The following is a 16,853-nucleotide window of genomic DNA, read 5'->3' as shown; positions in this document are numbered from 1 at the left end:
CTGCCCGCTGGCTCCGGAAGCAAACGTAAATACAGGAGTAGTACTACTGTTGTTGTCGTGTTGTTTTAGAGAATGTTTTAGAGAATGTTTGAAAACCGCTTAGGGTGTTTGCATACAGGTGCTATATCAATTTGAAATTATTACTATTTTATTGTTATTATCAACAAACGATGGAAGAAAAAATAAATCAATATTTTGTCAGGTAACTTGACAAGGTGCACATTTTTATTACTCCGAAATGGCTTCCTTTTTAGCATAAAATGGTTTCCTGTCACGTAAAACTAAACTAACTAATCCTACAGCAAGCGAAACTGTTTTCTTTTATGGCTTAATATATCAATCGAAATTCTTTGTGTTAATTTGCAGAATTTTCATAAGAAGGAGGAAGTTAGAAATCTGACATGCTACAGATAAACGTAAACATGAGCAATAGCGATGAGAGTCGCCAGTTAGGCGCGGTCGTCGAAATACACAAATGGTGTTTGCTCCATTAGCTAGAGGTAAAAAGAACAAGAAGTGTACTGTAGTCACGATAGAAAACGAGAATAAAGAACAAAAAAACCATCCCTTTTTTTCGCAAAATAGTTTCAGTCGTATTTCAATTGATCGCACCTTGTTGTGTGATACAAAACAGTGTACAAAAGTCGATTTGGCATCGGTAAAAATAATGCTTGATGTCTTCTGCAGAAAACGATTAAATCACGCCAGTTGAACTATAGTATTTCAGTTTTAAAACTTGTTGTTAGATTATTCCTTATACCCAATATTCTCTACACTTAATACTAAACACCAAGAATCGAGCTACTTCAGGCAACTGATCATCGCTTCCATGATGATGCAAAATAATGATCTCTCTCGGTTGCTCTCCTTTGACACAACGAAAAACTCAAAGTTAAACTTAGCACGTATTGCACTGTCCTCTAATAATCATGAAGACAGTCCTGTCGCATTCATAATCGTGCTTTTCCATCGGCAGCGAAATCGAATCAATTGAATGGACTAAGCGTAGTCCCAAGTCGTTCTCCTTCTCTTGCGAACGAGCGTGAAGCGCGCGCAAGAGCCTGGTAACGGTCCCCTGTTTTACCGAGCCGGGAAAGTTTACGGCTGCTTCGAGAAACGCAACATCGGGCCCGATAAAGTTTCCCGATAACGGCCCCGATAAGTTAATGGGCCCGGAAGTTACCGGGAATTTCGAGAAACGGGCCCCAGGGGCCAACGAATAATACCTATTATGGTGTACCCGTGAAGAACACCTACCAAGTAGTATGCCAAAGTTTAATCTCTTAAGGAAAATACAGAATTTTCTGTACGTGACACCACGTGCAATTATTAGACTTTTTAATCGTACGTAGTATGCGATACACAACCAAAGGTAATTACAGCGGATAAACCAGTGTATACAGATCGAGTATGCGCTTCCATTTGCAAACTGTAATTTATTATAGGAGACACAAACGCAATATTTATTTTTAAGGAACACTAGCCCCTCGATTATTATTTTACAGACAAAGAAGAAGTTATACTTACAACGTCTGCAGCTGGGTATTGTTAGCAAAAACTCCTTTGGGCAGTTTCTTCAGCTCGTTGTCAGCCAAGTTCCTGTCAACAAATAATCACACCTTGATGATTGCTATTATGTGACTTATTTTTACTTACGTTGTGTAGTATAAGGTATACATGTACATCTTTACTAGTGTTGGTTAACATTTTTTGTCTAAACAAATAATAATGACAAGGTCTTATTTGAAAATCATTTTTCCTCAAAGGAGCCAAAAGATAAGTAAATTTTATACCAACATGTTCATTATAATCACACTTCTTTTACTTATCACATGTTCATGTTAATCGTTGAGTTTTCTCCTATCATGGAAGGCTTTAAACAAAATATAGGGGAAGACCCTAATATTCTAAGACTATAAAGAGATTTATAGGATCTCTGAAGAAAGTTGCAGTTCCATTGCCTTCATTTTTCTACATGATCGTTTATGCAGAATTAACATCATCATGATCCCATTTTATATGTTTATTTTTTCTTGAATGATATTTTCCAGGGAGTCCTCTCCCTTTCTAGTCAGTAAGGGGGCAGCGGACTAGAAATCAATTCTCTTTGGTGGATTTGGCCGTCCATCACCGATCGAGTGGGAGAGTAGTGAGGTGATCCTGATTGCAGAAAATTTGTTGAAATGTCTACCAGGAGCTTTCCATTATAAGTTAATAAACAGCCATGTTGCCAGCGTAGTCGGTTCCATTCAGTGGCTGATTGGTTAAGGAGGGCGACCGGTTCAAAATCGGATTCAAATCCTGGCTAACCACATTTGTAATCATTTCTTTAGTTGCATATATTTCTTTTCTTAGATATTTTAGATGATTGATGTTAACAAAAAGTCCAACAGCTACATCTTCTATTTTGTAATCAGACAAGTCCCCACGAGACCAATTATGTAAGGAAACGTTACTTTACAATTAATATATTTTTTAAACCAGAAAAAATAAAATAGAAAAAACAGTGATGGCCCCTCGTGGTTTGAAAAACATCCGAAATAAACATGGTCTACACCTTCTCGTAAACTTCGTTCTGTTCAATTCGCATTAAATTAAACCCAGTTTTCGTCCTGAAAATTTGTTTTGAAGTGTTTATTAAGTATCTGAGTCCAAAAATACTCCAGTGGATGAATTTTCCTGGTCATGAGGAGCTACAAAAAAATATCAAAAATTCGCTCGCTCCAAATTCTGAATTCGGCGCACTTTTTTAATAGAGAATTTCGCGATCCGGTAAAACACGAAATCCCTTCAAATTTAGAATTTTAGATTGAGAGGTGTCGCTCTAAAATCAGGTTTAAAAAAATAGCTTCAGGCTTTTTACCAGCGCGGAGCCTTAGCGCTAACAAAATGACGAAAATCGCAATATCATTGTGTTAACAAACTGCACACGACTGCAACCAAACTAAGAGAAACTATTGAACTTTCATGTAGTCTACCTTGGCATTTGGCTGTAAACCACCAGTGAAAGGTCATGTTTCGCTAACTGCAATAATGTATTGTCTAAATAAGATATTTGCTTGTGTTTGTATACCGTCAGTTATTATATAGCCATCTTGATGTGTGAAGTCAACAAGATAAATTATCCTTACTTATTGCGATGGAGCGACAATCAACTTAAATGACTTACTAACGGACCACTTCTTTTCGACTAGAAGATCCTTTAAAATCGAGATGAGTTTGCTTTTCTTTGAACTTCGAAACGATTTTTTGTTTTGTTTCGAGATGTCGATACTAGGCCGTTCGCAGAATAACTTGTAGCCAAAGCGCTCTAATTCGACTCTGTTTGTTTCATAAGGCACGCAATAAAATGTCACGCTTAAATTAATTCACCTGACGTTAGGTTTGACTATGTTGCGCGGAAAACACACGAGCAACGTGTGTCCTGACATGTTGAAAACGAAAAACAAATTAAAAACAATGAAATTGTTACCAAAGTGTGGACAGGACCGATGATTTATACACACCAAAAGAAGCCACAATGCAAGCCTTGCTAAAACATGATAATCTTTGCATTTTAATGAGGTGAAGCCTAGGGGAACACTTTTCTTGTTAGAACCACTAGGTGTTATTAACACCTTAGTTTTCGCCTTCGCGCAAAAGTCACTACGGTTTCATCCCTGACTGTTCTCTTGAGAATGAGACAAAATAATGTTATCAGCTAGAAAAGAAGCATGCCTCTGACTGCTGACATGCGCATTCTTGACAAAGAGAATGCAGTTTATCGATGCATGGCTTTTCCCATCGAATTGTTGCAGTTGAGAGGTCAATGCCAAAGGAAGAACACATTTCTCTATGGTAAAAGAAAAATGGGGGTGGGGTGGGGGTGGAGGGGGGGGGGGGGGGAGGGATGAGCGGATGCTTATTTTCCCGAACAGCGGCTGGTAATGGAGCCGTCCCCGTATGTTGCGACCGCGATATCGGCTTTTGGTTCATCATCCACCAGTGCTTTCTCCGAGGCAAGGTGCAAGAAGAAACCTGCTGTTAAGCTTGCTATAACTACTTTAGCACACATCGATCATTGATCTTGAACTGGATCATTTGTCACCGTGGTAGAATGTATTGTAATAAATTAAATAATGGTTTGTTTCACGATGTAGTTACTCAAATTGTCGATCGAGACGTTTCGACTGCTTACTACTAGTCTTTATCAGGCAATGAGGTCAACTGATCGAGCTTCAGTATTTGTGTCACGAAGGTCTGATCCTGCAGGTGCTGCATACAGGGTCTGCTTTACTTCCGGTTGGCTGTCAAATAGGACTTCTGAGTTAGAACCTAGTCCTTCGTGACGCACTTGACTCGAGTATCCATACCATATCTTGTCTGTTGCCTTCTTACTGACTCAGCTGACCACTGATAACAGCGTGGTTTGTCTCTCAAGCTTCTCCGCATGGTCTACTGAAGCTCTGTCAAAGGACTTCTCGTTTCGCACTCTAGAGAGTGCTGGTGTTGGCCACATGGCCGACCGCTACCATCACGTCTAGCTGTCGTATGATGTCATCATGTCCCGTTGCGGACCCCAGGGGAGACATGCTTGAACGTACAATCTCTCCACAAAGTCTCATTACCATGCCCTTTACACTTTTGAAGTTATGGAGGGGGATTCCCTCTCCTTCTCCATCTTCAGAAGACAAAAAAGGAAAAAAAAAAACAGGTCTAGATAGAGTTTGGGTTATGCTGACATGCCATGGAATATACCGCGTTTACTGAATCAAACGCTTTGGTTTTCGCGGACAACCAAAACTGATAACTCTTCAGGTCGCTCTAGGACGTCGACCCTTGCAGCATCTTTGTTGAAAGAGCGCCGGTATGTGGGCCTTCCATCTAAAGATTTGATGCTTCATAGTGGATGCAAACTCCTTTCTAAGTTCGTGTAGCATATCAAGTGTCGTGCGACATCAGAATGTTTATCACTAGAAAGCTGGCGACGCAGCGTGTCTGATGAACGTCGTGCGCGAAACAGGGCGTCTGTCTCATGTGGTGTTATTTCTTGGCCTGTACTGACAACAGCCACCTCTGTTCGCCATCAGAGTTCTCCCACTTGCATTTTCCGATGAGCGTTTTAGCTGAGACCTAATAGGGCTGACGTCTGTAGATGCCAAGTATGAATTTACTGCGTCTAAAGGCCTAATTGTAGCTCCTGATGTCATATAATAAAGTTATTTTATCTTCTAAATCTGAACTGTGCAAAAGGACAAGCCAAAGGGAGTCCTATGCACCATAGGGCTCTATGGCGCGTATTTAGTGTCAAAATTCAAACTATCAATTCAAACATTCGATCCTGCAATTCAAACATTCCATCCTTCAATGCAAATATGGAATGGGTCGATTCAAACATTCCATCATTCAATCCAAATATGGAATTGTTTGTTTCAAACATTCGATTCTTCAATCCAAGCACCCTTTTCTTCAATCCAGAAATGCCATTCTTCAAGTTAAACATGCATTCCTTGTATTGCCTGGCCTATCATTCAGTTCAAGCATGCATTTTGTCAATTCAAACATGCCATTTTTCAATTCAAACATTTGATCATTCAATCCAAACGTGCATTCCTTCAATGAAATCCTGAAACTCAAGCACTACACAATAAATTCCGCGTTCAATTTTGATAGAAAATGCTGAAATCCTGCTGTTGAAACATTCTGCACTTTAATTTTAAGATATGAAATCCAGATTATAAATTCAAACATAGTCTCACAATGTAGTTGTGCAGTGGCTCGATTCAAACATTCACTTCGGCGATTCAAACATTCAGCACAGCAGTCCAAACTTTCAGTTCCTCTCCATTAGTCTGGAACCGAGGGGACCCTGTAAAACGAGGATACAGACGGGCGGATAGCGGACGGCGGATGGGGCTTTGTCTTAAAAGGAGGTTTTTTTTATCGATGCGAATCAAACAAAGCGAAGCTGAGAGAAGGCATGGGACACGTCTATTTTGGGTGGTCTTCTTTACATGTGGGCCCGAACAGATTTTATTGTTTTTCCGGGTTAAAAAAAAATTAAGAAATCAAAACCACCACGTTACTAGAACTACCATAGGGTATCCTTAGTCAATTTATGAAGGACTTTCATTTTTTTTATTATGTGCCACCCCTCGCTCGGTGTTAGTAGACATTCCCTCTTTTAAAATGCTTAAAGGACACAGGCATAATTACCACAATTATTATAATCTTTTTTCTCATAATCATCATTATGTCGATCATAAACGCCCCTATCATTATGTTTTGATGCGTTCCCACTAAGACACCAAAGATTAAAACAAAAAGAAAGAAAAGAAAAAGAAAGGAGTGCCAAAAACTTTCTATTCTTCATTGTTGCCTCGTTTGTTGACAAAGTAAAATGAATTCTAAAAAAAAATCCCTATAACTTGGAGTTCTGAAATAAGGTGAATCATCAGCCGTCTTTCCAATGAAAATGTAAGAGCTAAAATTAATTAATCTTTTGACGGAACTAAGAGCAGAATTTAAGCATAGTAGGTTGAGCATGGAACGCATTATAAAACTGAAGCTCATAGACAACATAGCAAAAGGAGGAAAAAAGTAATAACCAGCTTATGCCTCAATGGATTGGTTCATTGAAATGCGTCAGATAAAAGCTCGTTTTATTCTATTGTGAGATTAATAAAACATCGGAAATAGCGACGTCCTTTTTATAGCAAAAATTTTTTTAACTGATACATATGACACTTCTTTAAAAATTCTTCCTTTCTTTCTTTCTTTCTTTCTTTCTTTGTTACCAGGTGCCAAGTTCCGTCCAGTCAGAGGACGCAAAAAATAATGAGATGTATGAGAGCTGATAGCACTGCTACGTTTAGCCAGGGGATAGCTGGCTTGAGTAATTTTCATAAGCCACAAGAAAAAAAAACTGAATAGAATTTGAATCGTCCGGAGTGAAATTACTAGTTTTGTATTAGAGCAAATATTGGTAAATGCGAACAAATGAACGATGAGCGTGGAAGTGTTATTCCGGTTCGAATTTCACCCATGATTGTTTTGTGCTTATGTTATTGATAGAGGAGCGTTCTTACAGGAATGCAGTATCGGCTGGTAATGGTCCAGGAATAGACTTCAGTTGTTTCCCTACACACGAAACATTTATCAAGGCGCGATAAGACAGCCAGGGTGAACAAACACAAGGCTCCGGGCATGCTGATGAAAGAGGTCAACGGAAAGTAAATATCAAAGAGGAGCATTTAACGTGTATTCTTTTTTATTCCTTTAGGTGGATATGAATCACTTAAATTGACACAAAAGGTTAGTGTTGTGTTGATGCTATCGATATGTTAAAAACAGGCCATTTTAAACTCCGTGAACTATAAAAAGTAGATCACTCTTTCTGTCTGCCTGCCTGTTTTTCTGTCTTTCTGTTTGCCTGTCTGTCCGTCCGTCCGTCCGTCTATCCATCATTAATCATATCAAATTAGAGAGGTTTTGAAAACTGCGAGCTTGTATACTTTCGAGTTTTCAGAGCGAGTTGACCCCATCCAGTCCTAGAAGGGAGGTGGAGTGTACTATGCACACTCGATCTTTGAGATGTTTACACGATTTGCATATGCATAAAGTTACTTTCACACGGTACCACACGAATTTTAGACCGGTTCAAAAATTTCACTGGACATTTTGTTCACGCGGAACCGTTCAACATTTTTACTCTGTTCACATGACAAGCCAGGATGAATTTTAACTTTTATCAGACAGCGGTTTCACCAATGGGCAGACCACTTTTTTACTGTATGCAAAATGGCGTCGAGGAAAAGAAAGGCCAACGATGGTAGCGATAAACAGGGTAAATATTAAACGCCGCAAAGTTGAATCCTTATTCCAAGTGCTTTAGTAACCTTTAGGTATCTCCCCTCTTCTGTTAAATATTAAAGCTACTTGTTTTTCAACATTCATTGAGGATCTCATAATAATTTGCTACGATGATGTGATTAACAAAATAATAATAATAATAATAATAATAATAATAGTAATAATAATAATAATAATAATAATAATAATTTATAAAAAAAATAATCCGAGCAAAATTGATATTTACAAGTTAAAAGTATAAAAAAGAACTATTAAAAACCTATTTACAATTCAATGCATAATCACTAAAATAATAATAATAATAATAATGATAATCATAATCATAATCATAATCATAATCATAATAGCTTCATTTCTTTAGCGCTCATATCCTGAGCTCATGGCGCTTTACAACGCAATAAATAAAAAAATAAATAAATAAATAGATAAAAATGACTAAAAAAGCCCATTTCTGATATATGAAATTTCTACGTTGGCAACGAGGCTTGGGGGAATTAAACAACAGAAACTTTTCACGCCACTCATCAGCCTTCATGATGTTATTAACAAAATTGTCACCCAGTGTTTTCTTTGTTTCTTCTTTTATGGATAGATGTACGGCTTTTGTGAATCCGGGTTTCAGACTGTAAAAGGACGCCAGCACAACGTCGCCTTCGTGCTTGGAAAGTTTCGCATGCCATTTGGAAGATGACATCTTGCATTAAGACCGTAATATTTCGAGGCAAAGCGAGTAATAAAACGACACTTTCAATCTTCGCAATCTAGAGTTTTATCTTTCCTGTATCTTCTTCCAGTTGAGTTACCAAGCATCAATGCAACCATGCTTTTGCGTTACAAAAATTAAGACAGTCAAGATATTAACAGTGCGCCTGTCCTCAGGCGCGAATTTGGAGGTCGAATTTTTGAAATTTTCGTACAGTTGGCGTGGCTCCGTGTGAACGTAGCACCTAATCGCATGAATTTTCAACCGGTCGAAAATTCGTCCGGTACCGTGTAAACATAGCCTTTAAGAGCCACAAAATTTGATGACGTGGAACGTCTTTTATCCATCTTTTTTTTTTTTTTTTTTTTGAACAAAGAAAAGAAATTTGCGCCCAGGAATAATCATAGGGGATCTGACGCAGGCCAAGTTCAACCTTAACAATAGAAATGTTTGTAAGATATCTGATTTCGAATATTCATTTAATTCATTATTTCTTTTAAACTTTTGAGAAAAACAGTAAAAAAAAGCAAACGTTTAACAAAATAAAACAATTTTAAATGTAAAATTTGAAGAGTTTTAGCACTAGAATAGGAGATTGGGTAGGAAAAGTTTTCCTGGCACGTCATGCTGATCATCATGGTTCTCCAAGACGACTAAGAATTTTGTAATATATGAAAAAGTCAAGAGGGTGAGTTTCTAAGCGCGTTTTAAAAGAAATAATCTGGGTTACTTACCGTCCACAACTGTGAACTTTCTCTCGTCAGTGCCATATTTGCTTGTCGCCCGGCAAGTGTAGTTTCCCTTCTCCTTAACTCGGATGCGTGCAGTGTTTGTTAAATTGACAAGAGTTCTTGAGTTCCTTATTACCGCCATATATATGGGAAGAGTTCCGTTTGCTGTGCACAACGCGAACGTGTCCTTTGCGCCTAACACCGCTCGCACAACGGGAGCTGGTAACACAACCTTTGGTGCAACTAAAACAAGGATGATTAGATTGAAAGCCGTCCGTCAATGGTGACATAACATTGGCAATAAAATGATACAACACTGAATTTAAGAGGTGGTTTTGTATAAGAAAAATAAACCTTAATTTAAAAACAAGCAAAAAATGAAGCTGGGTGCAGCAACTAAATGTAGGGATTCAGAACACAGCCATTTAAGATTTTTTCAGACCTGGACGCGAACCTCGCTGTCGTAAGGTTCATAAAACTGGATAATCGTTTAACTGCATATATTTTGCTTTCTCTGCACTGAAGTGCTTAAGATGTTATCACAGATTGTCTGTCTGACGGAATTTCCCATGCAAATTTGTGCTATTGTAAAGTTAGAAATAACAAAATGATCTTTCAAACATTATTATTATTATTATTATTATTATTATTATTATTTGCTATAATTTTAATGCCTCTGCGATTTCTTCAGCCGGTATGTTCTTACCAGGTGAACCAGTGGTGAAGGACAACCGAAATCCTCTTCTTACATAATAACCATTTGAGAAGAATGTTATTATTGCTTGGTCTCCAGACACAGAAACAGACTTTCTAGTCATCTCCCCACAGAACACGCCGAGAGACTCTTTCTTCTCATTAGTAATCTTCAAATAGTCATAACTACAAGGAAAATATATATAGTTTTTTAATTATAAAGAGTAATGTAGCGGAATTGAAAATATTCTATTACTGTGGCAGATAGATCATTTCGTTTAGAAACAGTCCCATCTTTCGATATGACAGCCTAGTGAAACACTTAATTTTTAATTATTTTTCTCGTGTTCGGTGACACTTTCACACATTTAATAAAAAGGGCGTACTGGTACCCTTTTCAACTGCCCACAGTTTTATTTTTTCACTGAAGTGTGTTATTTCTTGCTTGATATGTTTTCTTTTCCAACTGACCATCAAGCAATCCTGATTCAGGCTTCTTCTGCTCGGACAACTACAATGTGAGACAGGTTGCTTAAAGAAGAAAAAACGTCTAACAGCTGGTCTCTTGTTTTGTTTTCTCAATGCTGTTTCGGAAAGAAAATCCGCGACAAAAAGGAGCCTTTAATACTCCTTGCATGAGACTGGACAAAGAAATCGCTTTATCGTGTAAATTCACTAATTTACCCCATAAATAGCTGGGTGACATATGACGCTACGTTCAATTTTAAATGTCAATCATTAAAAATGTGTTGTTAACCTTTTAACAAACTTATTAAAAAATAACAGTCTCCCCTTCATAAAATCCAATTCTATTTAAATCGAACTAAATAAATAAATATTAATTGTCGTGACGTTCTTTTAAATTAGAATTTTTTTTTAACAATATACACATTGCCAGTTGATCAAATGCGGTATTATTGCAGTTTTTCGAAAACATCTTTTTAGTGGTTTCTCAACGATTACCCTCCCTAGATTGTTTATATAACTGACAAATTTTCTATATATTGTACTTCGTTAGAAACGAAACATAACTTATTTAAAATGTCTTTCTAATATAGCTTTTGTTTTGTTCTGTTTTTATGTTTCAGTACTCGTTTGAGAGAAAATGAGTTTAAGACCTTTTGCAACTAATCTGCTTTCAAGCCGAACGATTTATACGTTTCATTGATATAATTGAAATGTCGTTTGTAGGACACCATAAATGTCAAAAAATTGCGCATTAGAGGGAAATAGGTAAATTTTATTGGTCGAGGCCGTGTAGAATTAAGGACTAAATACAAGTGAGAGTTAGTCTTTAATTCTACGACGATTCATTGCCATTACAGGACAAAATTTTTTAAAACTATTTAGCTGTTCAAAGCACTTCATGAAACACTCAGCCCTGGAGTAAAACCGCTCACCCGTACAAAAAACAAACAAACAATTAACCTTTTTCTTAGCGCACAAGACAAGGAAAATGATCGTTATAAACATGTAATTAATAGAAAGATACGGCCTTAATTCATTAAAACAAATGTTAGTCATAAATTAATTCATTCAGCAGCGCCGTTAAGCTTGATCCCATCACACGACAAAACATTGATAAAAAAGGCAAACGGTGCGTCCGAAACAAGAACTTGGATTCTGCCCGCGACGACTTTGAACCTGACTATTTTTTTTTTTACATTTGCGTAAACGCCATGAAACTTCAGCACTTTTTCAGAAATTTATCTGGGAAAAATTTTGTGCGGTCGTTTAGTGTTCATTGGCTTTGATGTTATCATAAATTGATCGGCAGTTTTTTTTTTTTTTCAGAAAAGGGAAAATCTCATGTCAAAATGAAGAAAATTACTTTTCTTATGGTAAATTGTGCGTTTTTAGCTCATATTAGCGCTGCTTTGATCGTGTTGATAACTTTTCGCTTAATTTCAGTGCTTTCTTGAAGTTTTGAGAAAATTCAGAAATCCAAGATGGCCACCATTTGGCAATCATGACGCCTTTACCACGTCTATGACGTCTTCACTTTCGGTTGTGGACGTCAAAGGAAACATCTTTTAATGTACTATCTATCCGACTAGTCTAATTGTCATAGCTTTTATAGTTGCGGAGTTATGGAGGGGTGGGGGAATCCCCCTCCCCGATCCTAAAAGGCAAAAAAAAAAAAAAAAAATTGAACCATTTCACCTATCACTACAATAATAGAGTTAAATTTACTTACCGACATTTTCCATCCCTATCCTTCCACTGTAACTCAAAGAAGTCAAAGTCAATTACCAGCGCCATGCCGTCTGGAATTCGAACAGAATAACTGCAGTTCATATTATTCGGGTAGTTGTTTGGATATCCAGGACTTGAAAGCGAGTTGTCTACCACTGAACCACATTCTATTAGAGATAAAAGTATTACATCAACGTCAAGCGCGCAGGTTTACACAAACAAGCAGATACAATTACTGAACAAAACATTATGACATTAAGACATACTGTACACCTTAACAGAAGTGATAATTGAGTACATTTTAAATATTACATGGCAATAAGGCTTGTAATACCACCATTGCACGTGTATAATAACACCGGAACAAAGAAAACGATGAGAATGTAATGAAAACGAAATGAAATGAAATGAATGATGAGTTACCACGCATCCAAGCAACTATCCCGTACACCGTGTCGGTCAAAGTTTCGGCCGCATCGGCTACAAATTTTTCCTCTAATGTGGAGGTCTAATTTTGGAACGGCTAGGCGTTTGAATTTTCGTACAGTTAGCGTTCTTCGGTGTGAACGGAACACTTAATAGCATGAATTTTCAACCGGTCGAAAAATCGACAGGTACTGTGTGAACTAGCCTAAAAAAGCCACCAAACTTGTTGTCTCTGGGAGGAACGTCTTTATCTTTTCCTGTAACAAAAAAAAAGCCATTTGCGCCCTGAGATAATTATAGGGGGTCTGACTCTTTCCAAATTCATCCTTACCAATACACATGGTCGTAAGGTATTTGATTTCGAATATTTACTTAATTCATTATTACTTTTAAACTTTTGAAAAAAAAAAAAAAAACAAGTAAAAAAAAAAGCAAACGTTTAACAAAACAGAACATAGCAAAAAGGAGTGCTGGTGGATCAAAAATGGATGCGGTAATGAAGTTATAATGCAGATATAACTAAATGTGACGTCAGCATCTCATAGAAACATTTTGTGTTGGCCATCATTAGTCTACGTTAAGTTTTCTTCGCTCTTATACTATCAAACTTAAAGAGTTTTGGTATAAAAATAGGAAATTGGGAAGAAAAAGTTCTCCTGGCACGTCATGCTGATCATTATCGTTCTTCACGAGGACTAAGACTTTTGTAATTTATGAAAAACTGTTGTCAAGAGAGCGAGTTTCTAAGCGCATTTTAAAAGAAATAATCTAGGTGACTCACCGCCCACAACTATGAACTTTCTTTCGTCAGTGCCATATTTGTTTGTCGCCCGGCATGTGTAGTTTCCCTCCTCCTTTACTCGGATGCGTGCAGTGTTTGTTGCATTGACAAGAGTTCTTGAGTTCCTTATCACCGCCATATATATGGGAAGAGTTCCGTTGGCTGTGCACAACGTGAGCGTGCCGCCTGACACCGCTCGCACAACAGGAGCTGGTGACACAACCTTTGGTGGAACTAAAACAAGGATGATTAGATTAAAAACGTTCCGTCACTGATGACATAATATTGAAAATAAAATGAGATAAGACTGACTTTAGGAGGTGGTCTTTGTACAAACAAAAGTAGACCTTAATTTAAGAACAAGCAAAAAACGAAGCTGGGTGCAGCAACTAAATGTAGAGGTGCAAACCATAACCATTAAAGATTTCTTCAGACCTTGACGCAAACCCGGTTAAAGTAAGATTCATATAGAAGTGGATAATCTTTTGGCCGAAAATAATTTTCTTTCTCTGCAACTGCTCAAGCAGTTGCCCCAGTTGCTTGTCACACGAAATTTCCCATTGCAACTTTGTTACATGGTTAAGTTTGAAATAATAAAACGGTCTTTAAAACAAGTTTATTTAAAGTAAGTAACTGCTGTTTCTTTTTATTACTTTCAGTTTATAATTTTAACATCTGTGGTGTCTTCAGCTAATATGTTCTTACCAGGTGAACCAGTGGTGAAGGATAACCGAAATCCTCTTCTTTCAACTCTACCATCTGAGGAGAATGTTATTATTGCTTGGTCTCCAGATACAGAAACAGTCTTTCCAGACATCTCACCGCAGTACATACCAAGCGACTCTTTCTTCTCGTTAGTAATTTTCAAATAGTTAAACCTACAACGAAAAATTTCCTTCATGATCTCATGATACACTTCCTAACATACTCGGCGATGAATTTGACGCTAAAGAAGTTTTATCCAAGGTTATAGCTCACGTTAACTCAATTGACACGTTTACCAGGAAAGGGCAATAATGGCTTCTGCTGCTGAAGGCCAATTGTTTTCGTTATCGCTCTATTAAAAACGTTCTTAAGCTGGTGACACACCTGGCGATTTTATACGCCGATTGCGGCGAATTTGATCGCCAGCAAAAATCGCGAGCGATTTTTGCGACCGATTGATGCGGACACACTTGGCGATTTTTTTCGCCGATCGCAGCGATGTGGCAGTTTTAAAAATTCATGTGATAAAATCGCCCAACCTGATAGATTGACCTTACTGGCGATTCGCAGTACAATGACAGTAGGAAACCGCGGGAACGGGCACACTTGGCGAATTTGAATGCCGGCGTATTTAATCGCCGATATCTGACATGCCAGACATCGGCGATTTTATACGCCGATCGCGGCGATCGGCATATAAAATCGCCAAGTGTGTCGCTGGCTTTAGGAAACATGTCATTTTTAATGATATACTCGAGAATGCACTCCTTCAAATTGTTTTTATCAACAAAGTTTTAAACATATATACAATTTAAACTGCCTTTGTAAGTTTCTTTTTCTACTCTACTCCTTGATTCAGCGAAATGTTCCACAAGGCCTTGTAAATAATCCTTTTAAAGCCTGAACCGCCTTATACATGTCTCACTAATTATCATAATTATATTTCCAGGACAATATAACTGTCAACAAACAAACCCGCATGATCCATGCCGCCCGGGCTGCACGTCAAAGTGTTGAAAGTCAATAATCAACGCCATGGCATCTGGGACAGAAACCGAAGATCTACAGTACTTATTCCTTGGGTAGTTGCTTGGATATCCAGGACTTGTAAGCGTGTTATTAACCACTGGACCACAATCTATTAAAGGCAAAAGTTGAATTCAATAAACAAAGATTGAACACTGTACATGAAATCAAGATCATTGCGCAAGAAAACGATCCTGCAAATCTACGCCTATTTCAAGCATTTTACATAAAAAAAAAAAAAAGTACAAACCTTCCCTCAACTCCCGAGAGGAATGCAACGAATTCGCGGACCTTTTGTTTTAATGACTATTTTATACATCGGTGACACTCGCTCATTAAATCGTTTTATCCTTTATTTTATTCATATTTGTATTTTATATTTCTCATACATTTCACATATTTTTCATCTTTCATACATTTTACGTCACATTTATTCGTTTATAAGCTGTACACGGAATATTTTCTGTTATCCTTGATGATACCTTTGACCTCAATTGAACTTCAAAACTTTTATTTTCTAACTTTGTCTCACAAACTATTGTCATACCTTTTGCTTGACATATTTTTTAAAAACCTGAAACACCTACAGGTGACTTTTAGGTTTTTACACCGAGTATCCTCCAGGTCACAACGAACACAAATGTCACTACCTGAAAATCTCTCTGAATGTTAAAACATTATGGCTCTCAAGTCAGTTGATATATTTGCATACATGAACGTTACTGTGATAAACGCGTACTTTTCTAGTTATCTTCGTAAAGGATAATACACCAACACAGTTTCCAACATGGGCCACTTTCTCTACAGGAGCAAAACAATACCTAATTTCATGGTTTCCCCCCAAAAAAGTAAAATTGTTCGAGTAGGCGTTCATTACCGTAATCTCATTTCCGTTCCTAAAGACAGAATACCGTGAGAAAGTCCTTAATTCACATTCTTTTTAATACATGTACATGATGACCTTGTGATAATTTTTCCTAGGTTTCCGGATTCGTCAGGTTCGCACTTTGTCCGTTGTTCCATTTATACATAGATGTTTTCTATTCCGCAACAGTTTTGCTCACGTATGACTGAAGAAACGTTTTGCTTTTGCAGCCCCTCAAGAAGGTTAGTATTGTCTAACCGAAATATTGGACAATAAAATTATTTAAGCTGTTCGATCAGCCTTGCATTTAATTTTACGTTCTGTGAACATTAATCGACCACATTATTCGTGAAAGTTTCATGGATTTTGCTCAAATATTGAAAAGTAATTCAGGTTCAAAGTCGCCGTGGGTACAATAATCCCCCCCCCCCCCCCCCCGTCCCCCGAATTTTTAAAATGAAAAAAAAAAAAACCCTCACTTTTCTTACCGTAATTTTTGTGTTTTAGCTCATGGCAGGGTTCCTTTATTGCTTTTGAAAACTTTCGTTCAATTTCGGTGCTTTCTTAAATTTTTGGGAAAATGCAAAGATTCAAGATGGTAGAACCAAGATTGCCTCCATTTGGCAATCATGCGTAATTACCACGCCATGTGACGTCTAAAATTCGCGGCCCCAAAGGAAACATCTTTAGACGTACTATCTGTCCTCCGAGTCTTCCTGTCATAGCTTTTATACTTACAAATTTATGGAGGGGGGAAGGTAGAATGCCCCTCTCCGCTTCCCGGTCCAGGAAGACGAAAAAAAGCCTGGCCCAAATAGGGTTACGCCCCGGTATATGATGAAGTAAGGTACGAGGTGGGAAGGCTTTCTTTGTTGT

General features: G+C 37.7%; 1 protein-coding gene across 1 annotated transcript in view; it reads right to left on the bottom strand.

The window, feature by feature from the left end:
* Positions 1-16,853, bottom strand: part of LOC146474553 (tolloid-like protein 2) — a 31,100-nt gene that overhangs the window by 7,245 nt on the left and 7,002 nt on the right. The window contains exons 7-14 of the mRNA XM_085116908.1: positions 15,062-15,224; positions 14,087-14,259; positions 13,382-13,615; positions 12,176-12,341; positions 9,992-10,164; positions 9,289-9,528; positions 7,068-7,188; positions 1,528-1,599 (exon numbers count right to left, since the gene is read on the bottom strand). Of these exons, the coding sequence (XP_084973034.1) occupies positions 1,528-1,599; positions 7,068-7,188; positions 9,289-9,528; positions 9,992-10,164; positions 12,176-12,341; positions 13,382-13,615; positions 14,087-14,259; positions 15,062-15,224 (1,342 nt within the window). The remainder of the gene's footprint in view (positions 1-1,527; positions 1,600-7,067; positions 7,189-9,288; positions 9,529-9,991; positions 10,165-12,175; positions 12,342-13,381; positions 13,616-14,086; positions 14,260-15,061; positions 15,225-16,853) is intronic.

The sequence above is a fragment of the Pavona decussata genome, unplaced genomic scaffold, assembly GCF_977016875.1.
Source record: "Pavona decussata unplaced genomic scaffold, jaPavDecu1.1 SCAFFOLD_88, whole genome shotgun sequence".
NCBI lineage: Eukaryota > Metazoa > Cnidaria > Anthozoa > Scleractinia > Agariciidae > Pavona > Pavona decussata.
The sequence above is the reverse complement of the archived record's forward strand: the minus strand, read 5'-3'. Positions and strand labels throughout refer to the sequence as shown.